General features: G+C 44.9%; 1 protein-coding gene and 1 non-coding gene across 2 annotated transcripts in view; both read right to left on the bottom strand.

Annotated features, from left to right (window-relative positions):
• The window catches only part of Ide (Insulin degrading metalloproteinase), a 316112-nt gene that overhangs the window by 240016 nt on the left and 50341 nt on the right, over positions 1–25755 (bottom strand). Inside the window, exons 7-8 of the mRNA XM_065440616.1 lie at positions 25050–25172; positions 22063–22265 (exon numbers count right to left, since the gene is read on the bottom strand). Of these exons, the coding sequence (XP_065296688.1) occupies positions 22063–22265; positions 25050–25172 (326 nt within the window). The remainder of the gene's footprint in view (positions 1–22062; positions 22266–25049; positions 25173–25755) is intronic.
• Positions 5196–5268, bottom strand: TRNAL-CAA (transfer RNA leucine (anticodon CAA)). Its single transcript has one exon. It is a non-coding gene; the product is annotated as a tRNA-Leu (tRNA).

The following is a 25755-nucleotide window of genomic DNA, read 5'->3' as shown; positions in this document are numbered from 1 at the left end:
CTAAAAAGATAATGAAACATACTATCAACACAGTATCGACACAAAACCTCACACAGCTTGAAGTGTTGTTCTGGCAAGTATGATAGCACCATTCTGCAAGCCTAGTGACCTAACTGTGGCTTTATCACGTGCAGCTTATTATTTGTTTCCGCGTCCCACAAGCGATGCCAGTGGCTTCACAGTTCCTTTCGTAAGAAAGGCCTCAGATCTGTGGCAGGGACATCAGCGATAGGATTACCATATTTACTCAATTTTAACGTGCCTTCGATTGTAATGGGTACCCTTTTTTTGTGAACAAAAAAAAGAGGGGGGGGGAACGCCCTCGATTGTAACACACACCCGTTTGCTGTGACCTATAGAAAGGAAAGTCCTTTGCAGCACTGCGCACCTCATTCATTCATACAGAAATACAGCTTTGTCTCATTTGGAAAAAACAAAGATTTACTCCCAATGCATTAAAGTTGCGATAAATAAAGAAAGTTGCAGTTTCGCTCGAAAGTCGAAGCATAGATTACGATAGCAAATTAGTAGACAGCTATACGAAAAGTAAGGGTAGTAGTTTTATCGACCGTATAAACTTTCAAACATTCGCTTGCTAACTAAATTAACACACATAGTGCCACGCACACACAAGCATGAACACGTCTCGGTCAATGACCGCAGAAACTCTAAACACTGGAGTGAAGAAGTGCAGTAGCAGGAGCAAGGGAATTGGCCTTTGCGTGGCCTCTCACTTCGACGCGAACTAAACGACGAGAACACAGCACGGTGAGTCTAGATGCAAAGACTCTTGTCTCCGCCGCAGATCACTTTCAAGATAAGGGCCGCGCAGCCGCCAGTGTAGAATGCCTCTCCTGTTTGCGCCAGTCCCACACGCAAGTTTCGAAAATTCAGAACACTCGTGATGCGGCTCGATTTCCATCCATCTCCGCACATGTGATCGCTTTCCTTTTAATTGCGGCATCGTGATGAACTCGGCATGTCTTTGCAGTCGGCACTTCCATGCTGATAAGCAAACACAGAAAACAGGAAAACGGGAGGTGCACTAACCTAAGCCAAAGGAACAAGCATTGCCTAAGCACACGTACTACAGCACATGGAGAAAGCTATGGCAGCTAGGCTCGAAGCACGTACAAGGCCGCCATATTGAAATGTCAATGATGATATGGTAATGTTGATTTAGGGCCGCATTCAATTCTAACACGCAAGCAATTTTTGGACCCGTTTTATTTGAAAAAAAAGTGCGCATTAGATTCAAGTAAATGCGGTAATAGCTTATGATGCAATTGGTGTAGCCATCTGGTCTGCCAGAACATTACCCTCAGTGCCCCTATGGCCAGTGTTAAGAACAGCCAGCTGCAGTGCAAGTTTGCCAGCCATTTACGCCAGCGGTGGCAACCTCATCTTGGAACGCCGCCGCCAACCTCTAGCCGCGGCGTGACTAAGTCGACTTTGTGTCGGGGACAATGCGGGCATCCTCCACTCTCCGTCGCTTCAGCTAGGATGTGTTTGACGAAGCAGGCTTTGTGCTGAAACCGCCAACGTGACGCTCTAGCCTCGTCGCCGTAGTGACTGAAGGAGTTCGACGAAGCAGGCTTTGTGCGCAACACGACAACACGGACCTGATCTGCTATGGGTGGGGGAGTTGCCACGGGAAAGCCGACGAAGGCTCCTTCCCACGCGCCGACCAAGACACAAGACAATGTGCTACCCGGCTCCGAGTTCTACGAAATTCGTGTGGTGTCGGTTTCAGACCGTGAACATGTGTGTGTGTGCATGTGTGTGAGCCCTCATCCTCCTCCAAGTCGAGAGCCCGCCTCCTCCAAAAGGGCGGGTCATCTACAATGACGTCGAACTATGACGTCGAGCGGAGTACATATAAGCAGCGATTGTCGGCTGTTAGTGTGTGCTCGTTGTCGTGCTAGAAATGTACTCGTGAGCTGCATGCTCATAGTCGTGCTTGAAATGTACTCGTGAGCTGTGTGCTTATAAGCTGTTTGCTGTATGTTAGTCTTGCGGGCTCCAATTGGGAGTCACGCTAGACTGTCGATGTATGTCTTGCCTAAGATCTAAATAATGTAAATAAATCCTGTTCACCTAGTTCCTTCCAAGTTCATCCCTACAGCTACAACTGCCAAATCTTACATCTGAATGGCAGCGGTGAGATCGGCCTACAGCTCGTAGATCGTCCGACAACTCTAACAAATGGTGGCAGCGGCGAGATCGTCCGACGACTCTTACGCCAGGCACCCAGCATATGATGACATGCTGGTTAGATATATACGCTTTACAGAGGATGGAATAAAGCTCAATAAGTACGAGATTTTTGTGTTTACGGAGTGACATCAAGACCTTTACGACGCTTAGGGATTCTCCAATTTTCATTGTTTTTTTAAGTTTTGATTTCCTTATATGTTTCACAGCCGAAAATAGCGCATAGGCCTCAGCCGTAAAGATACTTGTATCCAGATGCAGTACATCGGATTCCGAGAAGGATGGACCGACGGCTGCATAGGACACTCCAGCATGTGACTTCGGAACGTTTGTGTAGAACTCTGTGCAGGAGTGCTTGCACTGGAGTTCTAGGGAATGCATTCGGATTTCGAGCTCTGGAGCATGCTTTGCAAGTTCTAGAAAGGATATGTCACATTCTACCACCTGCCATTCCCAAGGAGGTAACAGCTTGGTTGGATACATTAAGCGATGTTCAAGGAGTGGGACATGCATTTCATTGCTAAGCTACCTCACAAGTAATGAGAAAGGCCGTCTTACAGAGGAATGATTACAGAAACGTGTAGCACACATCATATCGTTAACGGTATTGGAACACTGGCTCATGGCTCATGATTAGAGTGTATTTTGAAAAAATATTCGAGGCTGATGTGTGTTCTCTGGCAAAGTGCCTAAGCAGACACCTAGATGATGGACAGGATCTGTCATCTTAAGTGCGCTCGGGACAGCAGAGTTAAACATGACGGCACCATAGTCCAATCGTGATCGAATTAGGCTCTTATAAAGATTGATCAGACAGTTCCGTCACTACCCCATGTTGTGTGGTATAGAATTTTAAGCAAGTACATGGTTTTTAGACATTTTTCTTAAATTATGCGTGGAATGAAACTAAGCCTAGAGTCATTTATATTACCTAGAAATTTGTACTCTTCGTTGACAGGTACTTGTTGTCCTTACAGTTCTATACAAGGATCTCGAACCAGGCCTCTCTTTCTTGCGAAAAGAACACAAGAACTTTTGTGGGGATTGATTTTAAATCCATTTTTGTTTGCCCACTTGGACATCTTGTTCAAGTCCTGCTGTACCTGTTTCTCGCACACTATGAAGTTACAGGATTTGAAGCCTATTTGAATGTCGTCCACACAGACCGAATAAAAAATGGCAGGCGGTAATGAAGCGCGGGGTGTGGTCATCTTGACGATAAACAGTGTGCAGCTGAGCACACCTCCCTGGGGTACACCAGTTTGCTGTATAAATGAATGTGACAATATTGTGCCGATTTTGACGCGGAAGGTGTGATTGGACAAACAGCTTTCTATTAGGTTTAGCATATTGCCACAGATGCCCACTCCCGACAAGTCTCTCAAGATTCCATAACGACATTTTGTGTTGTACGCCTTCTCCATATTGATATCATGAAAAGCCAACAAACACTGACACCAAGGACAACATAGGGGAAATTACTCGTGCTTCATAAATGAAATAAAGAAACGATAAGTTAAAGGTAATTAAAGTGGATGAAAAAACAACTTGCCGCATGTGGGAACCGAACCCACAACCTTCGCATTTCGCATGCGATGCTCTACCAATTGAGCTACCGCAGCGCTGTTTTCCCATCTACTTTTCATGGGTATTTATGTGTCCTAGTAGAACCTTGGGAGTGTTAGCCAGCGCCACCACTCACAGACCTTGGAGGCGGACGTGGAACGTCGTTTTTGCCGCAGGCGTCACGAGAACGTGATTGTTTTGGGTGAAGGCAACTGGTCAATAAACCCACATATGCTACCTGAAGGCATCAATGTTGCCGGAGTCAAGACCCTCGTTATTTAATAAACGAGAAGAAAGGGGGTTAACAGAGGGGCTCGATTTTTATTAGTGATACCATAAGAAGCCAACAAATACTGACACCAAGGACAACGTAGGGGAAATTACTTGTGCTTAACCCTTTCGCTGTCACGGACGTACCGGTACGTCATCGCGCTTCCCCCCCAAAACTGTCACTGACGTACCGGTACGTTCTCTATCGTGCGTTCAAAATTTCGCGCCAGAGCGCAAAGCTGGCGCTCCTGGATTGGCCACGCACTCTGTTGACTCTTTCTACAAGTTCGTATATTCGCCCCGACCTGTGTTACTCCATGTATTGAAGAGTAGGGCGCGACGGCCACTCCCCACTTTCTCTTTGCTGAGTGGCGCGGTGGCTCCGTGTTCGCTGTATCATGCGTCGCGCGCGTGTGGTTATAGGTTCAAGGGTTGTTCTGCCGTCTCCGCTGGTTTGAAGGTTTTTTTTTTCTTCTGTTGGTGTGCCTGCTACGGCGCGTCAAGTTCAGGCGCACGTGCCGTTGCCTCTCCGAAAAGAGCGACTCGTTGCTGCTTTCGCTCTCTCGCCGCACCCTCGCTTTCGACTTGCAGCAGTAAACGTAAAGCCCTTCGAACTTTGTTTAGCCTTTTTCCATCTCTCTCTGTCATCTTGATCACGCAACGTCCCATTTATCTCCGTTGTGCGGGCGACTGAAAGCGCATCCTCCCTGCGCGCGGTTACTTTAATTCGGATGGCTCAGCGCGCGGGACCTTCGTCTGCTCATTGGAGCGGTGGCTCAATTCCGATTCAGAATACGAGCCGAGCTCGGATTCGGACTCAGACAGAGTCGCATGCGAGGAAGAGGGTTCCGCATCGTCAGATTCGGGTGTTCAGGGGATTTTATAGTCAGGCTGATGATGATGATGATGTTTACTAACAACAGCTGCAGAACACTGAAATGCGTATATTACATTGACTATGTTATTTGTATACCAATCATAATCAAAAATAAATTGCTATGTTCATTCCCTGTTATGCTCGTTCCCTGAAACCAAGCCGACACTGGGGGTGCGTCACGGTCAGAAAGGTCCGACAGCGAAAGGGTTAATAAATGAAATAAAGAAACGATAAGTTAAAGGTAATTAAAGTGTATGAAAAAACAACTTGCCGCAGGTGGGAACCGAACCCACAACCTTCGCATTTTGCGTGCGATGCTCTACCAATTGAGCTACCGCGGCGCCGTTTTCCCATCCACTTTTCATGGGTATTTATGTGTCCTAGTAGATCCCTGGGAGTGTTAACCAGCGCCACCACTCACAGACCTTGGCGGCGAACGTGGAACGTCGTTTTTGCCGCAGGCGTCACGAGAACCTGATCTTTTTGGGGCTCGATTAATAAAAAAATAAAACACACCACTGTTTTATTTGGCCATATTAACTAAATTCTAACACACCCCGAAATCTAATCCACACCCAGTTTTAATAGGTTCAAAATACAACACTGATGTGCACCCACAACTAAAATTCGCACATTTCTTTTTCTTTTCTAAATTTATCATGGCGCCGATTGTGTCAATTGGAAAAGGATGAAACCTATAGAGTTTACCCCCACAGATTGGAAATTTATTTTGAATTTATGTTCGTCTTCGTCACTCTCAGACAGCTCTTTGCTGCTAGGCCATGTCATCCACCGTGTGATCCATTGCATTTGATACTCCGCATTTTTTAACTTCATAACCAACATAAATGGGATAGTGGCCTACACCCAGACATACCACACTGCCAGCACATCATGCGATGCACGATTCCAACAGGCCAAAAACGTGATGTGGTTCTATTGCAGCTAGCTTAGCACATAGCTTTACATTTGAATGAGTTTTGTTTTGTAATGAGAGCTGCGCCATCATCAGCTAGAGAAGGACTGCACAAGAGATGGCCACAGGCAGCATACAAGCAGATTTTAGCGGCCCCCAGCCAAAATTAGACTTCTATGGTGTGCTGGCCCTGCAATTGGGATGTGGCCATACAGTAAGGAAAATGAAAATTTGGTCACCAACATGGCATGAACCAATGGCAGCGTCAGGCACAGCGTGGAAGCATAGGATCACTTGTTGGGAGTAGATAAGAAAGGCACACGACCACCGAACTTATCTGTCAAATCACCAAACTCAAGACCACATTGTTGACGCAGTGTCTGTAGGGTGTATTCAGATAAGGTCAGACTAAGGGGTGTCCAGATTATTTTTAGTTTTCAGCAAAATTTTTTATGAAGTAAGAAATGTCTGCAGATATAAAGCAACAAACTTCACAGAATCAACCTTTGTATTGCGAAACATAGCAAAAATTTCATGAAAAAAAAATGTTCATTTCGGTAAAAGTGGAAAAGAGCGAATTCAAATACCTATCCACTCTAAAATTAACGCATTGTACTCTGCCAAAATTTTTAGTGGCAAGAGCATCGTGTGGCTCTTGTTTCTTGCGCAGCACTTCCGGTTCACCTCCTGAGACGATCGGAGAGGATATTGAAAATAAATTGAAAAAAATATATATATAGAAAAGAAATAGAACAGTACAAAATTCATGAGTTTCATTATACATATGATATGAGAGCATAAGTTTAGTTACAAGCTGAGTTACTGAAGTGTCTTGAATAATTATAATTAGGAATCTCTGAGATGACCGGAGACGCAATTTTAAAAAATCACAATAATAGCAACAAGAATATAGTAGAGTAGGAAATTCATGTTTCATTACAGATATGATATCAGAGCATAAGTTTAGTTACAAGTTGAGTTAGTGAAGTGCCGGGAATAATTACAATTAGAAATGACTGATTACTGCACATCAAAGCACAGAATCGTAGACACATGAGCACGACTTTGGCAAAATTCCTGGAAACCCGGAAGTAGAAAGTGGAAGTAATGACGCCACTAATGACGTCACACAAGAAGGTGGCATGGTATTTAACCACCTAATTAATGGAAAACAGCTGCCTTCGTGTTCGGTTTGTGCATTGCATTCGCCTAAAGTAAACCCAAAGAACACCAACGCCGAGGTGCGAGTGCCACTAAGAGACACCTAAGTCAAAGATCAGGATCGCCTACCATATTTTGGTAAATCTCCACCACTAATACTATTGGCCTATGGGAAGTTGAATTTATGTCACTCATAGGATGTTTTTAAAAAATTGCCAAACTTTGGTTTTTGAGCAACTGCCTTTGACTGACCCCGAAATCGTTCTTTCTTTTTGGTGGGGAGGTGGGGGGGTGGGGGGCTATTTGCCTGAGGCGATGAAGCTGAAAAATATTTGTGACAGTGGAAGTATGAAACTATACCACGTATATATTTCATTATAAAATGCCAAAAATGCTAAAATTGCAAAAATAGGAAACATTTGACCTTTTTAGAGACGTTTAAAAAATGATCATCAAGAAGTTTTATGAAAATTTTATAGAACACCCACCCAGGAATAATAAATTTAGTACTGCAATGACATGTTGCATTATTTTATTTTAAGTGAGAAAATTGAGCCTATCTTATGACCCACGTATGGACATCCCAACGGTGTGTCTCGTTCTAATAATAAAATAAAAAAAATCACACTCCTATTGAATTCTGAATTCTTTCTTTTTGTTGTAGTAAAAAAGAGTGACTTAAATTAAGTCACTTTTACCTGTTTTTTGCCATGAAATAAGTTGAGCTTAAGTTCCCAGGCCTCCTGCATTCGTATTTCTACTACGGTATGTTGAGGTAGCAAGGCACGCAAGAGTGCATATAGCAAGTTTTTTTAAGTCTAGTCGGGGGAACCTATCTCTGGTATTGATCTCTAATTACGTCTGTCTGAAATGCTCTGCTTTGCATGTTAACTTGCACTTTTCTATTAGGCATAAAAATCCTTCCACATAGCGGAACTGCGACTACTTTTCCAACACTTTTTTTTTTTTTACATACAAGAAATCTTCACTGAGACAAGGTGCAAACATCTTGGTTATCGAGTCGCAGAACATTGCAAACTTTCCAGACTGATTATTACTAGTTGTGGATAACACACACTCTTTCAGAAATCCTAAACCTGAAGCTATGGTTCTTGCGCTTTCATACGAGTTCCTCACACCCTCCCTTTCAACCTACGTTACAAATGATGATTAGTCAACCTCTTTTAGTCTCGTGGCAGCTTCTAAATAACCCTGTATTACAATAATGCTTAGGCTTGCTGTGTATTATTGCAATCAAGTCCAGCCACCGTGCAGCTCGTTGCTTTACAAACAAAATCAGAATAAGTACGTCATTGGCCATGATAATTACCTAGGCTGTTGAATAGTGAAGCGGATCAAAATTTCTAGTCTACATAAGATACTGTTACTATCAATAAAGTATAGCAACACATTTTTTGCAGGAAGTTCCTTAAGAGATGGTCCTCAAGTAATTTTACAGAAATAGGAAGTTCTCTTTATTTAAAAAAAGAATGAATACCATAAAATCTGGACAGATGCCACACCCCCGAAAGATAACCCACCCCTGAACTAAGCTCCTGGCTTAAAGAAACTGAAAGTTGCCCATCTGAAAGTTACCCACCACCATGAATGTTAGCCCACCTTATATTTCACTCTGTTTTCCCTTGGCTATCTCTTGGGATGTTACAGTAGGTGCAAAACTTATTTCTCAAGCCCTTGTGTTCTAATTTTCCAACCAGTTCACAAAAACAAGAAATTGGTGAACACACTATGTTGTAAATTGTGTAGCACTTAACAAGCATTGAAGCACACAAAAAAATTTTTTTTGAAGTTTAACTCTTTAGTTTAAAGGCCTCAAAAAAATATGTCCAAATAAGCCTCTTACTTTCTTGCGTATTGTCGTAGAAGATTAATTAAATTCCATTTGCCTTAATTCCTTGTGAGAGGTGGTATAGATGTGGAATAAAAGGGTTAACCTATAGAAAACTGTTCTCTATACCACATGCTTTTAATGTTTGGAATGCTTTGCAACTCAATAAAATTTTAACACCTTGTCTCAGTCAAGATTTCTTGTGTGTGAAAAAAAAAAGTGTTGGAAAAGTAGTCACAGTTTCACTGTGTGGAATGATTTTTATCCTTAATATAAAAGTTTAAGTTAAAATGAAAAATAAGAGTGCTTTAGTTGAGCATCTTCGCACTCCGCTCCTCTCAGAGTTGCCCCGCTAAGCCACAGTGGAGCGGCGGACGATTTTCGCGTTTTTGTTATACATTTAGCGGAGTGGAGCAGATCTTTTGTAGCTTCAGTGCCCTCTGGCCAAGTTCAGGGTAATGAAACAAAATAAAAAACACCTATTGATCACTTTTACAAAGTAAAATGAATATATATAAACTATTTGTCCACGAAGTATACATATGTGCACTTACAATGCGTTACCGGTCCATCCTATCCAGTGGAAAATAAAGTGCCATCTTGGGGAACGCCGCGTGATAGCCAGTGAGCTTGCATTCCGCGTCCAATCCAATCCTTTCTGACACCAACGCTAGACAATGCGTTGCACAGCATGCACCCCATCCTACCACGCTGCGGGATATTCAAATCAGCCAACACTTGCAACTTCTTGTAGCAAAGATAAATCTTCATCTATGCGAAATCGCTTTTGTGGCTTGTGCTGCATAGATGAACATAAAGGTGTGGTTGAAATGCACGGCATGGTGGAAAGAGGGAGGTGCTTCGATGCACGCACGAGAGAGGGCGCGCGCATCGACCACCTTCACTAGCGAAAAATGGCAGCGGCGCTCCATTCAGGCAGCTTCTAAGTGGACCATGTTTATTGCTCTGCTAGCCCGCTTGTGGCTAAGCGGAGGGCGCATGCGCATTCGTGCTTTCATTTCAATCAGCTGCTGACCGGAGCGTAAAAACTACAAACTAAAACATTCTAATATTCGGGACCTGTTCTGTTACTGTCCTCATCTGAACATACCCAGCTGGCTCATACACTGCAGTGGCGTCATCATGCTTTCCCGCTAGCTGGTGCATCGTTCACGTACACGGGGAGCATTTCACATAGCAGACGTAATTCGAGATCGATGCCAGAAATAGGTTCTCCCAACCAGGCTTAAAAAACTTGCTGTATGCACTCTTGCGGGCTTGCTACCTCAACATACCATAGTAGGAATACAGATGCAGGAGCCCTGAAAACTGAAGCTCAACTCATTTCATGGCTAAAAACAGGCAAAAGACACAATCTGCATCACTCTTCTTTACTACAACAAAAAGAATGAGTTCAGGATTGAATGAGTGCGATTTTCATTTTATTACTAGAACTACACATTATTGGGATGACCATACATGGTTCTTAAGACAGGATCAATTTTCGCAACAGTGCAACATGTTTTTGCAGAAATAAATTTACCAGTCCTGGGTGGGCGTTGTATAAAATTTTCATAAAATTCGGCAAAGATTATTTTTTTTAAAGATCACTAAAAAGGTCAAATGTTTGCTATTTTTGCAAATTTGGCATTTTATAATATAAATATGGGGTGTAGTTCAATACTTCCTTTATTAGTTTGAGAGAGACCTTTTGAAGATCTGTCAGAAATATTTTTCAGTTTTATCGTCTGAGCTAGGATAGCCTAAAAAACCCTGATTTCGAGGAAAGTCAGGGAAGTTGCTCAAAAACCAGTTTTGCAATTTTTCAAAAACATCCTGTGAGTGATAACTTTAACTTCCCGTGGGCCAATAGTATTAGTGTTGTAGATTTATAAAAAAAAAATGGCAGAGTACAATACATTAATTTTACATAGTGACAGGCCTTCGAATTTGTAAAATCACTCAATTTGTAATAAGAAATGTAAATTCTTATTACACCATTAGTGTAATAAGAATTTTTTTCAAGAAATCTGTGAGAAGTTTCGCAACACAATGGTTGATCTCTTTCTACAGGCATTTTCCAACCTCATAATAAAAATTTCGCTGAAAACCAAAAATAGTCGGGGGCCCCCTTAGTCTGTCCTTATCTAAACACACACCGTAATGAATTGAGTATACACTTTTCCAATATGATTCGAATGAATAACGCTAAAGTGACTGCATTTCGGCAAGCAAAAGCTGCGTTTCCCACTAAAGTGCAATCCGTATGATTCCCAGGAAAGTTGATTCTAGCCCTTGCTGGTTCTCAGTACTAAACTAGACTTTACCAGAATATGGTCAAGTGGACTGAATGGTGCTTTTCCACTGAGGTGCCCCATAATAAAAAATGGGCCGGGGGCACTGCGAGCGAACTGGATTGGTGGGGAGCTGTGCTCTATGGCATGTAATAAGGCATTGGCTTCTTTGAACTCTTCACTCCCATTCATTAATAAACGTGATCCACCATCACAGTTGTGATGGAGGTATCGGATAAGTAACTCCCGGGTGATCCCAATGAAATACTGTCCACTGACAAACAACGGAAGCACAACAGTTTGAGCTTCACTGCAGCAACCAACTCACCGGCCTTGCAGAGTTACCCCAAGAGATGAACCTGGACGAAGCCCTCATCGCAGCCCTCATTGTCAAGTGAACCCTGGCAATACCCCCATGGCCCACAATCCTTCCGAGGAAAAGTTAGCAAAGACATTGACGAGTGGCTGAACTATTACCAGCGGGTGAGCCCATATAATCACTGGTATGCTGCTTTCCAGTTTGCAAACATTGTGTTCTTTCTGCACTGGTTTAGTCTGAGAGCCATGAAGACGCATCAGCAGCTTGGGAACACTCTACAAAACTAAGGAGTGCTTTGGAGACCCAACTACCGAGAATAAATGCACTCAACAGACATTACTGCCAAAGGCTGAAGTCCAAGCAAAGCATGGACAACCTATGTAGAGGTCTTCAAGTTATGCAAGTTTGTCTTCCACATGATGGAAGAAGCCAAAATGGGCCCCATTCGAAAAGGCATCACTGAAGACTATGGATGTTTGAATAGTGAAGATTCTGAATTGAATTATATACAAATGTTTGATAAAGGTGACCTTTAAATATTGAATTCACTATCAAATATTTTCTCATTTATCCAATAAAGTAAAATATAAAGCTTGTGTGAGTGTTTGGCCAAAGAATAAGGCTTACTTACATTAGTTGGCACATGCATGTAGTGCATTTTGCAACTCGATGTCTGGTCAACAGAGGAGCTTGAAACTAAGAAATAATGACAGCAATGAAATAAGAGAACCGGCCATCTCAACCGTACACTGACCAACATGCTTTCCATGTATGTTTCTGATGATCACCACGATTGGGACGTTGCCCTTCCATTTCTCACATTTGCATACAACTCATTGTGTCGTGACACTGCCTGCTACTCACCCTTCTATCTTCTCTTTGGCCGCCATCCCTTATTGCTCTTTGACACCTTGCTTCCTTCTGATCTGACGTCCATGTCCCCGACTTCCTATGCGCAAGATGCCATGACGCGTGCGCGCAGTAGCCCGCGCTCAGCTCTTGGCATCGCAAACAACACAAAAGTCCATTTACGATCCTCGACACCGGGATACTGCTTTTCCACTGGACTCACTCGTCCTTCTCTGGCTGCCACCTCGTCGTGTCGGCCTCTGTGAAAAGTTGATGTCGCGGTATGTCGAGCCCTACCACGTGCTGCGCCAGGCGACTCCCGTCACCTCTAACTCCCATGGCATCCACTTCATCGAGGGCCACACCACGAAGTGACATCGTACATGTTTCCCACCTCAAGCGTTACAACTGAGAACCCATTTTGACCACAACCAGCACCGGGACGGGGACAATGTCATGAACAGTGGCGAAGACAAAGACGTAGTGGGGCTGGGTCAGAGTCTCTCCAGTCAGACTGAAACACCTGCTAAAACCTGTGTGCCCTGTTCAGTCTTGATTAGTCAAGTGGTCAAGTGGATTAGTCAAGGGGTCCCCACCCGTTTACTGGGTGGGGACCCCTTTTGGACCTCTATTTCCTGTTCACGTGTGACTTGGGCCATTCGCCCGCACGATCGCTGGAGGCACGAAGTTCCAGCCTTATTTTGTATAGCGTACATTCCGCACGGCCGCTGGCACCAGCGTGATGCAGAGCCTGCTGCGTGCGCACGTTACGCCGTGCGCCACGCATAGGAACAGTGCCTGGGGAGCAGGCCCCTCTCGCCCTCTCTTTGGCTTGTCTCTCATTCAGCATTGGAGGTAAGCGGGCGCCTCCGCCCGACAGATTGACCTTCAGTGCTCTTGGCTGTCGGACGTGCGGACCCACTTGGTCCCACGCCCCTCTAAGCAAGGTGGCCCCTTCCTGAGTGGCAAACCTGCTCGGAAGAGCCAGTGTGGTGGAGCAGACTTCCCGGGAGCTTTCACCCGTAGTCTGCGACTGCCACCCTAGTGCCGTATTCCTGTATTGTATGTCCATTTTGTACATAATAGGGAATAAACCCCCATTCGTCAGTACCACGGGTGGAGTTGCCTCTACGCCTTGCTGGTGAGTCAGCGAACCCGCCGCGGCGCCCCTTTGTGGGCACTGCTGAGCGGGGACGAGCTACGTGTCTCCTTAGACCTTAGCTAGCCGGGTCTAGGCACGTTAGCCTGAACATCCACAACTGTTGAGTGAATACTGCCGGTAACAATATTGTGACACTGGTTAAATAATAAACTGATTTCTGTAAGGCAAGACAACAAATTCGCTTTCAGCATCGCTCCTCTCACTGAAGGCTCCTAAAAGTGTTGCTAGTTCTTATAGTCTAACAGAAACAAAATTCGACGATGTTGAATAGCAAATTCTATAATTCAATACAAATTGAATAACAACAACTATTCGATTCGTATTCTCTTGTTGGGTCTTCAAGGCCACTTAGTAGGTTGCTTGGTGCAGTGGGCATTGTATTTCAAGAGTTTGACTTTGTGGTACACTACAAGAGTGGTAACTGGCATGCTGATTCTCATCACGCCTTCCTTTATCAATGACTGAGCTTAATGCTGACTATTTTGACGAGTATCTTGCCACCATTGACCCTCCGTTTCCCGATCTCCTAACTTTCCATAAAAAACAGGACAACAACTGCAGTTTATATTCTTTAATTGCTTCCGCTAATAGACATACTATTCAAGGCTGTTCTGAGGTACATGACAATCTCCATTACAAGAAAAATTGTGATGGCCAAGACACCTGTCTACTTCTCGTTTCATGGACCTTACTTTCCCACGTGTTCTATGTTAAGTATTCTAAGGTTTACTGGCCTAAGATGCGAAACAATATGGAAAACATGTAGCAGGTTGCTAGGATCGCCAACATCATACAGTGAAACCTCACTGCTATGAACACATCATTAACGAACTTTTAATATTAACAAACTTTTCAGAAATCCCCTGTTGACTTCTTATAGTTTCAATGTAAAAATATTTCAGTACTGCGAACTTTAGAATACTGAACTTTTAGGAATAATGATCATTATACAGCCTCCCTGCAATGTTAACAATGCCTCTGTACTACAAACTAATATTCCAAAATCTGGGGATTCTTAGATTTCCATGCATTCTTCACGGCAGCTGAAGCAGTAGGCTAGCAGACAACAAGGCACAGAGAGTGAATGTCGCGGCACATGGGTTTGGAAACCCATGTTGGAAGAACGCGGCCAAACAGAGGCAACAATGCATCAGGTTTTGCGAGCGCATGCTCCGCCCAGAAAAGTGTCACCTAGCACGGAGGCGCGCCTCTACGTTTTTTCTTCTTCCTGTGCATGCCTCTTTCATTCGTACTTCTTTCTGCAGCTGTACTAGCTACGCACACGATGAAACGTAACCTCTGTACGTGCGGGGATGCCACACAGCCGCACTTTGCACTTTCCAGACGGTGTCGTTTACACACGTTTGCACTTTGGCATAGTTCATGTGTCCACCTCAAGTGAGACAGTTACGGTGACCACGGCATGAAAAACAAACACAAACTCACTGCCCTTCTACTATGTGAAGAAGGATGACCAGCGAAGCTGTGTATGTGGGACCCTTGTGGGGATGCGTGACTCTCACGCCTCCCCTGAGATCTAGTTTTCCTGCATAGCTCGTCTCCTGCAGGGCGGCTTCACCCGCCACATGGCCTGGCGCCCGCGGCAGTCGGAGTGGTTGAGGCGCAGTGCGAGAGATGACGCGAGTGTTGCGCTGCAGCGGGGTTACTTAGGCGCGGGTAAGAAAGGCTCTACCTCTTTCTCGGCGGGTCGGCGAACAGCGTGGACGTCCCGCGCGCGCACCGACCGCTGCTTCTGCGAGACCACCTCGCGTGGCCTGCCTTCGAACGCGACACCGTTCTCGTGACCGTAGGCGCGAACGACCAGGCGTTGGGATCCAGCATGGGGCGAACATATTCGCTCACTATCCGGTCGCGGTGAGACGGAGTTCTAGATTTGTCGCGCGCCCATCAGCATGTTTTATGGATAGCAACTCGGCGACCAGGCATTGATCTATGAAAGGTGCAATAAATGCCCTTGTGATTGTTTGCACTACTGTGTTGTTGTTCCTTTGTCCCAAGAGTACGGGGTGAGAGACCCCACATCTTGCGCCCAACGTGGGGCTCTTGGGGCATCGGACGATAGTTTTAACAGTTTTGCTTCGTTCGAGACCTTTGGTTGAATCGAAGCGTAGGGCTAGCGCGGATTTTGATCGCTAGCGTTGGCGGCGTGCTTTCTTGAGCGAGGCGACGGTGGCTGTAGTGTGTTTGAACATGTCAACATGCTAAGCCTTTTCACAAGTGTTTTTTTTTTTTTTTTTTAAATGGCGTTCGTCGGTACGAGAGCAACGTGGTCTGCATCCTGGGAGAGCGAGGCTCAGTGCCCGCGGAACAACGCCAAGCCTGAAGAGAGTGAGCACAGAAGCCTCGTGGGTGGTCCGAATTTCTTATGTAAATAGCTTCTATCTCTGACTCGGATGAAGTCGCGGCTCTGGGAGCCAGGTGGCCGCGGGCCACGGGTGCCACCACGGGCTGACTGGTATTGCGGCCTGGAACCAGGCGCCCCGACACCGTCTGGAACGGTGGGCGCCGTCAACTCGGATGCTGTGTGCACCGAGCGGAGTAGGACCACCTAACAGAGCTGACGTCTCCTCGCGGCTGCCTGTATTGCGCCCATTTTGGGTGTTGTTTTTGGATGCCGGTTGTCGTCAGGGTAGTGACGCTTTAGGCCTAAGGCATTACGAAGCTGCCTGTCGCACGTGGAGAGTGTTGCATCTGGGTCGCAAGCCCCAAGGGTAGCGTTGGCCTGGCGGCCTGGGGCACAACTGGAAGCATCCGAAGGTCCTGGCAAAGCATGAGTCGACTGCTAACAGAACAACTTGTTTATTATAGCATCGCAAAAGAGCGGCCGGTCAGGTCGACCGAAGTGGAGAGATGGGGGAGCACGCTACTCGACGGAAGAATTCGGAGCCTCCCTCTTGGCGTTCGGGGGCAGCTGCTTTTATACTCTCGGCATGTTTTGTGGATAGCAACTCGGCAACCAGGCATTGATCTATGAAAGGTGCAATAAATGCCCTTGTGATTGTTTGCACTACTGTGTTGTCGTTCCTTTGTCTCAAGAGTATGGGGTGAGAGACCCCACACCCCTAATGGCAAACTGCACCTCTGCCAAAGGTCGGCCCGGCATTGCACTATTTTCGTGATTGGCCCACATATGGCGAGTGCTTAACGCCTGCTTCACCTCCGCCGTGGGTCAGCCCAGCATTGCATTACCTTCAGGGTCGGCCCACGTATGGGGAGTTTTGTGTCTACATACAGACATGATCCTAGTGGAACTGGCCCTCGACAGCTTCAGTGTAAAAGCAAGAAATATTGCGCTTTGGAGGCAACATGGAACTACCTTACTGTAGGTACAGTCGAACCTCACTACAACGAAAGTCATGGGATGAGCGAAAAATTTTGTTGAAGCGAAAATTTCGTTGTGGCGAAATTTGCCCCAAAACACTGTCAAATTTGACTACACACTCAAAAACTTAATTCATTTCCGAAAAAAAGTCGATCATCTTTGTTTGCCTCCGTCCTTTGGTCATCATTGCCGTGGTGCGATGTTCGCACTCGGTCAGCAGCTGCACTGCGACGTCGTCATCGTGGGCGCCAATGAAATTACAAATGACGTCAAAAGCGTCCATTACATCCAGTGCACGAGGCAGGGCCGATTCATCTTGTGCATCACTTTCATTGTCCGATGACGTGTCGTTGATGGCGAACCTCTTCAATGATAGACCGCGTCAACGGCGATGTACTCATCTATGCTGACGTCTGTCGGTACATTTCCGGTGTCTCGAAGGGCTGCTCACGCCGCAGTAACTTCTGTAGAGGGTGGCTGCACTCCAAAACGGTCGTCTTCGTCGTCTGTTGTCAAGTTGGCGGTCAAAGCCGGCGTGCGCAAAGCAATTTTCAATTATGCTGTGCCGGGTTGCCATTCACGCCGCTGCAATCATTTGTAGGGCCATAAACAAGTCCACTTTGGTCTCCCGCCTGGTGTCAATATTCAGCAACAGTCGCTGAATCAACCGCTGCCGATATGCACTCATCACACTGTGAATAATGCCTTGGTCTAACGGCTGAATCAAAGCAGTGCAGTTTGGGGGGAAGAAGCGAACTTCCTCATTTTCCAACTCAACGTCCACAACGTTATGCGCTGAGCAATTGTCAATAAGCAAGCACACCTTGCGGTTTTGGACCTTCATATCGCGGTAGAAAACTATGACCCAATCAGAGAAGATGGCCCGCATCATCCAGGATTTCTTGTTTGCTAAATAACTTACCGGCAAGCTCTTGCCGATAACGAGCGGGCAGCGCTTGTCGGTGCCATCCATGTTAGTGCAGAGAAGCGGAGTCGCACGCTTTTTGCTGTGCTTTCCTCCGTTGAATGGTTGGCCCTTCATAACCAGTGTCTTTGTGGGCAGCAGCTTATAAAAGAGTTCCATCTCATCTGTGTTGTATATGTCGAACGGGGCATACTCTTTCATTATGTCCGGCAAAGCAGATGATGCCCAAGTCGCTGCACCATTGGCGTCTGAAGCAGCAGATTCGCTGCACAACACTTTCGCAACGATGTCGTGTCGGGCCCTTAAGTGGGTCAGCCAACCTGTACTTGCCTTAAAATCGTCGATGCCGAGCATGCAAGCATAGTTCAGTGCCTTTTGCTGCAGCATGCTTCCGCTGATTAGCATTTTCTTGGCATGCATGTTGATTAACTATGTAAACAACGCCTTCTCAAGATCCTCGTGTGCAGCTTGAGTCAACTTCTTCCCGTTTAGCGGACGCCCCCGCAGAAAGAGCACTGGTGATCACGTCCTTCGACTTCGATGCTGAACTCTGCTGCAACGTCTCCTTTCTTTCTGCCGCTCGAAGCCTTGCTGATGATTCACGCCTTCACCTCCAAGGAAAGAAACTTCCGCTTTGTCGCCATGCTGGCCGAGCGCACAAGCACAAATGAAAATCTGCGTCGCCGCATAGCGCCAGCGATCACGTGACCTAGGATGGATACAGATTGGCTGTAACTTGCGCTTGGCAAAGTGGGCCTGCGCATTGTCGCAAGGTAGCTAGCCACATCGTCATTACCACCAAACAATGGCGCCCCTCCACGAGTTTGTTTATCAGCGATGGTGCAGTGGGCGCACGTTTTCGGTGAACCTAAGTGGCGTGGGTGTACGAAAAATTGAAGACAGTTGGGGGTTATGTTTATTTTATTGCAAAACAAATTTTAAAGCCCAGCGCAACCGAGCGAAAATTTCGTTGAAGCGAAAACAAGCCCGAAAAATTGTTCGTTGTGGCGAGAACTTTTTTGCATCGACTCCTATGGCTAGCTGGCAGGGAATTGGAAATATTTCATTGAAGCAAAATTTTGTTGAAGCGGCATTCGTTGTAGCGGGATTCGACTGTAGTTTCCTCAGTGTCAGTGTCTGTTTTTCATGCGGCACTCTTATTATGTATACGGTGCTTCGGTGGTGCATGGCGGCGGAACGTATAGAAAATAGCAACAGCGCATGCCAAGAGCCAAAGCGACGTTTTCGTGGATAGCTCATATGGTGACAACTTATGAACTGATGGGTTGATGGGCAGAATGGTTAATTTTGGGGATTTCATTCTAGCAATCTTTTAGAATAACAAACGATTTATTGCAGTCCCCTCAAGTTCAGCATATAGAGATTTCACTGTAAACACCCCCCAATTATGCTGCCAGGACTTCATCCGGTGCCGCCTCAGTCTCTCACTTTGAGATTCTTGATGTCGATCTGTTCAAACAGCCCATTTCCCCAATCAAACCATGTTAACTGTTGGATCAACTACCTGCATCAACTACCCAATGCACTATGCACAGAAACTTCAGCAAAAACCCTGGAAGTATTGCAGTTCATGCTTTGTTTCATAAGTCTCCACTATAATCCTCCACGTGTCATAATCAGCGATCAAGGCAGTCGATTCATCACTGACAAATTTTTTACTGATTACCTTAACTTTCTCTCGAGATTTTACTGATTACCTCAATACCTCATGATGCCATGAGGTAGCACACGAAGGTTTATTGGCCAGTTGTCTGCTCCTTAAGCTTACGTATTGCATGATGCCTGTAATCAAAAAGGATGTTCCACATCCACCACCTTAGCCGTGAGCAGTGTTGGCTAACACATCCAGGACCAATCTCGTACACATACACACTCAAGAAAGTGGACGGCCACTGCAGTAGCTTAATTGGTATAGTACTGCACACATAATATGGGCTCGGCTCCTACCTACGGCAAGTTATCATTTTGCTTGTCCCTTTGGCTTAGTATTTCTACATTTCAATTAAACAATTAACTGACCCTATGCTTTCTATGGCTTCACTGTCTGTTTCTTTATATAATGGATCACCTGCTAGATATTTGTATGGGCTTGACAGTTATTGGCTTGGAACATTGGAAGACTCTGCAAAAGTGGTCAAAATGTTTGCCCAGATGGTGCGTACTCGTATACGCTGCATGATTATGCAGCGTCAGTCGCAGAGTTTTTAACACAAATGGCCACTTCAGTAGTTACACAGCCTTTCTACTCATGTTGATCAGGGTGCGTTCATTCTTCTCCCAAAATTTAAATCAAAGATAAAAGGTCACCATTACAGCAGTATCCACAACACGTAATGAGATGTGCATCACTTGAGCACACTCATACAAGACTGCTTGCTTTCAACAGTTCTACCATGCATTGCAGACATGTCTACAATGATGTGTCACTTCTGAAGAAAACTACTTTGAAAGAGACAATGTGAATTTGTGAACATCTGGTGAATGGCCTGCTCTAGGTGCTATCTCATTGGTTTTCTAATAGACTTCTTACGTTATAACTTAGTTGACTACTATTAAAACAAATTCAGTATGTACTTTCATACAGTAAACCCCCATTAACTCAAACTCTGATATCTTTAAATATTGGTTAAGCTGAAATTTTTTTCCAGCTATGGTGTCAACCCATGTGTTTTTCACCTCTTATTTTGAGAAGCTCTTGCATTGGACTCTGGATAAATCTGACTCCAAAAACACCATGAGAAGAGCAACAGCGCAGTGCCAGAAGCATCGCTTGCACTCACTTTTCACCCAATGGCAGCTTGCTAGCCGAGCAAGACGCTGATGCAGGATGCACTCCCCGCTTATCTTTCCCCCTTTTTTCTATCACTGCTCACACACACTTGCTTTACTGCTCACTGCCACTTTCTTGTGGCCTCACACAGCAACAGTGATCTGGGAGTGAAAGCCCTCTTTTTTTCCCTTCTCATTTAAGACATTGTCAGTGATGCATCAATGCAGTCACTCCATATTAATGGTGACCTTGAGCAACGTAATCAGCACTTTTGAGGAGGTGCAATCAGCCCAGTGCTGTGCCTACTGTGAGATCATGGTTTGATAAGGACGCTCGCTTCATGCTTATGTGACTAGTGAGCCATAAATGCAGTGTCACTTGTGCATGTCTGCTAAAGGCATGATAATTGCGCTCATCCCCAGTTTTGGTTCTCAAAGTGAAATTGTTCGGAATTCCCTAGGATGCAGAAAGTAGCTGCGTCAGCTGTTTGGATGTCTCAAACCAGTTATGATCAAATGACTGGCTTCTAACTGTGCATTAGGATCATTCGTCTTGACTCTGTGCCGAGTAAGCTGTCGTGGCACAGTGCCAGTGATACCACTGCCTGTAGACGATGTGTCTGGCGCCAATGCACGCGTAAGTGAGTGAGAATATTACTGCCGCCATTTTGGAATGGCTCCATGTGGTCTATGCGGAGCCCAGCAGGCTTCCATTTTCAGGATTTCGCTGATTCTCAAAACTCTGCTTATTTCTAAATTTTTCCGAGTTTTTAGTGTTTCAAGTTAACAGGGGTTTACTTATTTACACGAATAATTTAATAGTTTCGCACTTTTGAAATGAATATTCAGTGCACGGCCTTTCTGGCAGCCAATACAGCCAGTACAAAAAGTTGCTTTAGTTCCTGTAGTAACACGTGCAAAATATAGAACAGAGTGGTGGCCTCATGCATTTTTTTTTTTCCTTTCATTACAGTTCAAACAGTATCCATTAAAACCTACATCCCCCAACATATGCAGGTGGACAACACTCTGTTGTCGGCTTTCCTCTTTGTGGCAAGCCTTCTGCACACAATATGTTCGATTCTGGGAACCTATTGAGTCAAATACATCCAATAGAAGTAGTATTGTCTTCCTGCACACAAACAGATACCGCTCCCAAAGTTTTTGCAGTACAGACCCAATTTCTTTACCGCATTACAGACTTGAAAAATGGCCGCCCTCTTCAAAATGAACCCATAATTATGGGTCTTACAAGTATTTTCTCTTAAAAACCGTTTTCTGCCCTTGCCAGTTTAAATTAAAACATGTTACCCTTATGCAACTGAAGATTACTGACCACCTTAGTTTTCAAGTAACACCTTGGTGTATACAGTCATGGATATGTTCTATGCTATCACGGTAGCATCACAGCGTCAATATATAAGATATGGCCACTTTTGTCACAGGCAACTGTGCACTAAAAGGCACTTGGTTTTCAATTGCATCTACAGGACAGCATCACAGCAGGAACGATAAGCAAGCTCTTACTCCAGCTTTGTAGTACTGCCTCAGATCTGGAGTGGGAAATGTCATGTACAGGAACCGGTTGTCCTTGACAGGCACCACATGTGCCATCAAGCCCAACTGTTCAGGACCATAAGGGTGTTGTGGCCAAGTTGGTCGTTCCACACCTTTGTTGGGCACAACTGAGAACAGCGGCACCACCATGCGCGCCAGTTCATCCAGGGACTCTGCAAGCATTACCGTGACACTTTATTTTAGGTAGGCATGGCTCAACACTTCATTAATATTGGCAACATATGTGAAGAGAACGCACTAGAGCTGAGGCACAGTGCACTAGTTTGAACCCTGTAATCAAAACTGCTTTCTTAAAAGGAGCATTAAACAGCAGCATAAAATTAGATCAATCACTTATTCTATTATAGTTTTCGTCCACTTCACAAGAGGGTGTCTACCAAGTTGACATTTCCAAATTCCTCGAGTTTTCCAGGTTTTCCCTGGGTGCCTTTGCACAATTCCCTGAGTGATGCAGAACTATGTTTAATGTCAAGATGGCCTGAAACCATATCGCCCAATGATGTCACTCTCTAATAGGCATACGAAAAAAAATTTTTTAAACGATTTAGTCCCATTTGAATACTAAGGAGTAGTGTTTATGTTATTCAAAAAGAGAATAGAAGGGAGGGGTTAGTAACATGCACAGCAAATAAAATGTCCTCGAAAGAAAATTGCAAGTTGAGTCGGACATTCTCAAATGCGAATAAAAAGGAGGTGCATACAGAAGCAAATATTTTCGAATATGAGCTATTTCTATCGACTGATAGCAAGCTCAGCGGTATGAAGCCCGAACTTTGTCACAATTGAGATTCTCTCTCAACAGCTCGTAAGTCAACCTCAACTGTCCTGACATACTCTCAGCCCGCATAGGACGCCTCAGTGTTGTGTTTCACTGCTTTGAGGAGTTTATTTTGGTTTGGATGAGGGACACCTGCATCTTGGGATCAGCCAACGCTGTTTTTTGAGCTCAAGCTACTTCAAATTGGCGGCGGCACGGTTCCTTTCCCGTTCATTCCTCAATGCGCAGGCCCTTTCTGTTCTTGTCTTCCTTCCGCCACTCATTCGCCCCACAGACCCCTTGAAGCATCTTCTTGGTCAGTTGCACAGTCCAGGTTCGATTTTTCGAACTCCCTAGGGGCCACGAAAACGTAGGAAAGATCGGCCAGTTGGAAAAAATAAATGAATGTCATTTACTGCCCTTAAGGGCTCAAACCGCCACAGGCACATTCGAAAATGCTCTGAAGGCCTGCCGGTACACGTATTAGGCATATCGGTGCTCGTACTGTGACAGGAAATACCTTTCAATAAAAAATTTCTTTCAATATTTCTTTCAATAAAAAAACACGGCACCCAACAGCAAGAAGCTTCATAGCGAACGTCGAAGCAGTTAGGCCTAACGTTGCCGCAGTAGTGGCTATGGCTGCCAACGGACCTGTGTGCGACAGCGCCGACTCAAAGCAACGAGGTAATCAAATGCTGTGCATTTGATTACCTTGCCGCCGCCAGTGGCTTTGATTAATGCCGTTTCAGATCTGTGGTCACGGCAAAACGTCCGGAAAACCGGATGGCAAAGAGTTCTTGCGTCCAAAAATTTCAGACGTTCTGATACATTGACTCTATGGGGTACGTGGTGGCGGTGCCGTGAAGCCGTCCAAATTTTCAGGAATCCGGGAAGTCGGTCGTTGACTGTACACTGGCAACTCCTCCAGCCGACGACAGGGCGTCAAAGACGATTCATTACGATTCCTGTCTGTACTCGAGCCAGCATTACCGCGACTTTCAACCCTTTCAATAAAATTACAGCTAATTTTCCCTGATACAGGCACAAATTCCCCCGAGTTTTCTTTGAGTTTTTCCAGACAACTCAAGATCCCTGAGAATTCCCGGTTTTCCCGGTTGGTAGACACCCTGCACTTCACTAAAAAGGTTGATTAACAGAGGAGAAAACAAAGGCCAAACTTCCTGTTTGGCACAAAAGAAGAAAATAATTGTGGGGTTTTATATGCCAAAACCACGATCCGATTATATAGCACAGTGTAGTGGGCAACTCCAGATTAAATTTGACGGCCTAGGGTTCTTTAACACATACCTAATTTAAGTACACAAGTGTTTTTGCATTTTCGCTCTACCAAAATGTGGGTGCCGTAGTCGAGATTGAACCCATGGCCTTGCTCTTAGCAGTGCAGTGCCACAGCCCTTTGGCTCAAAAGCAGTTCTTGAAGCTCTTTAGTTTATTTAGAATAAAATGCTCTACTAATCAACTCAGCCAAAGCATACAATGCCAAAATTAGTACCATCACGGCATGCTGGTGTCAAAAATTCAGTTATAGCACCACCATGCGTTTGTTTCCTCATCTTTTCTGGCTTAGCAGGCCTCCTTTCATGATAAGAATGGCTACATTGCTATTGCTAAAGCATATTTTAGTAATGAAGCTGAACTTATTATTGCTCTTTAGTGTGTTTGTTTAACAACTTGCAAGAAAGGAAAACAACACTGCTACCACAGCCTGTACAACTGGTAGTAGAAGGTCCTTAGAGAATTTAATGCCATGCTCAATTCATTTGGTTTGTCCAGTGACAGATTCCCTTAATAAAATCCACTGAGTGTTTGTACCCTCTATGACAAGAACATTATCAATAACCAAGGTCCACAATGTGCCTAACCTGGGCACTCGAACAAATGCTACTGCTCACTAACATTGCTGCATAGCAATGAGACGACTACCTTACTGGCAGTGTCGCAGTACCAGCAAAAGCCATGCGCACACTGCATGGGAAATTGTGAGATCTGTCTCTTGAACCACACTTGCAACATAAAGGTCTCGGCCCTATGCAAGACACACATGAAACACGGTGGCATATCCCTTTTTGTTTGCTTGGAACATTGATCTATTATTCCAAAAAGGTATCGCCAGGACTGAATAGCACGACAGAATTGCTCAGTGAGACAGCCTCACCTTTGCCAAGAACGACAAGTGACATTATGTTGGAGGAGTACCACTGTTGGTGGAACTTGAGCAGTTGGTCCCGCACCATCAGCCCTTTCGACTTGGGAATTGTGTCAAGTGTAGTCAAGTTACCTGTAGAGAATTATTACACAACTCACAAGTACAGCCAATAAACATTTTAAAAGAGCTTCTTTCCAATTTGCATGCCAACCTTTCTTTTTTGCTAACTACTGAACACAACCTCTACAGTAGCACTAATAATGTGGCACAAGAGGGTACAGCTGTGTACATTGAAAAATTGGTTTTTTACAACTTTCTACATGGTCCAATGCTGCCTGGCAGTAATCAACTTCATGATAAAACACCAGCCCTTCATATTGACAAAGATGTCATGCAAGGCTGCTTCAAGTAGCATTAAAACACAAGTCCCTACCGTAACCAATCTCTACCTGAGATGTCTCATTTTCTTTTACTTTCTTTAAATTGATTATGCTAAGTAAGAAATGCCCAAAACTTACAGGCTGCTTAAACATGCATGCAGCTGTGTCGTTTTTTTAGTCTTCTCGGTTATACCTAACCACACGTTGGTTACCCATTAAAAGGTGGCACATCAAACTGCGGGATCATACAATCAAGATGATTAAGGGGAGCTTTTTGTTAGTAACAACCACTTAAAGCCAAGAGATGAAGCCAACAAAAAGCATAGGGGAAATTA

The sequence above is a fragment of the Dermacentor albipictus genome, chromosome 1, assembly GCF_038994185.2.
Source record: "Dermacentor albipictus isolate Rhodes 1998 colony chromosome 1, USDA_Dalb.pri_finalv2, whole genome shotgun sequence".
Classification (NCBI taxonomy): domain Eukaryota; kingdom Metazoa; phylum Arthropoda; class Arachnida; order Ixodida; family Ixodidae; genus Dermacentor; species Dermacentor albipictus.
This window is presented reverse-complemented; position numbering and strand designations above follow the sequence as displayed.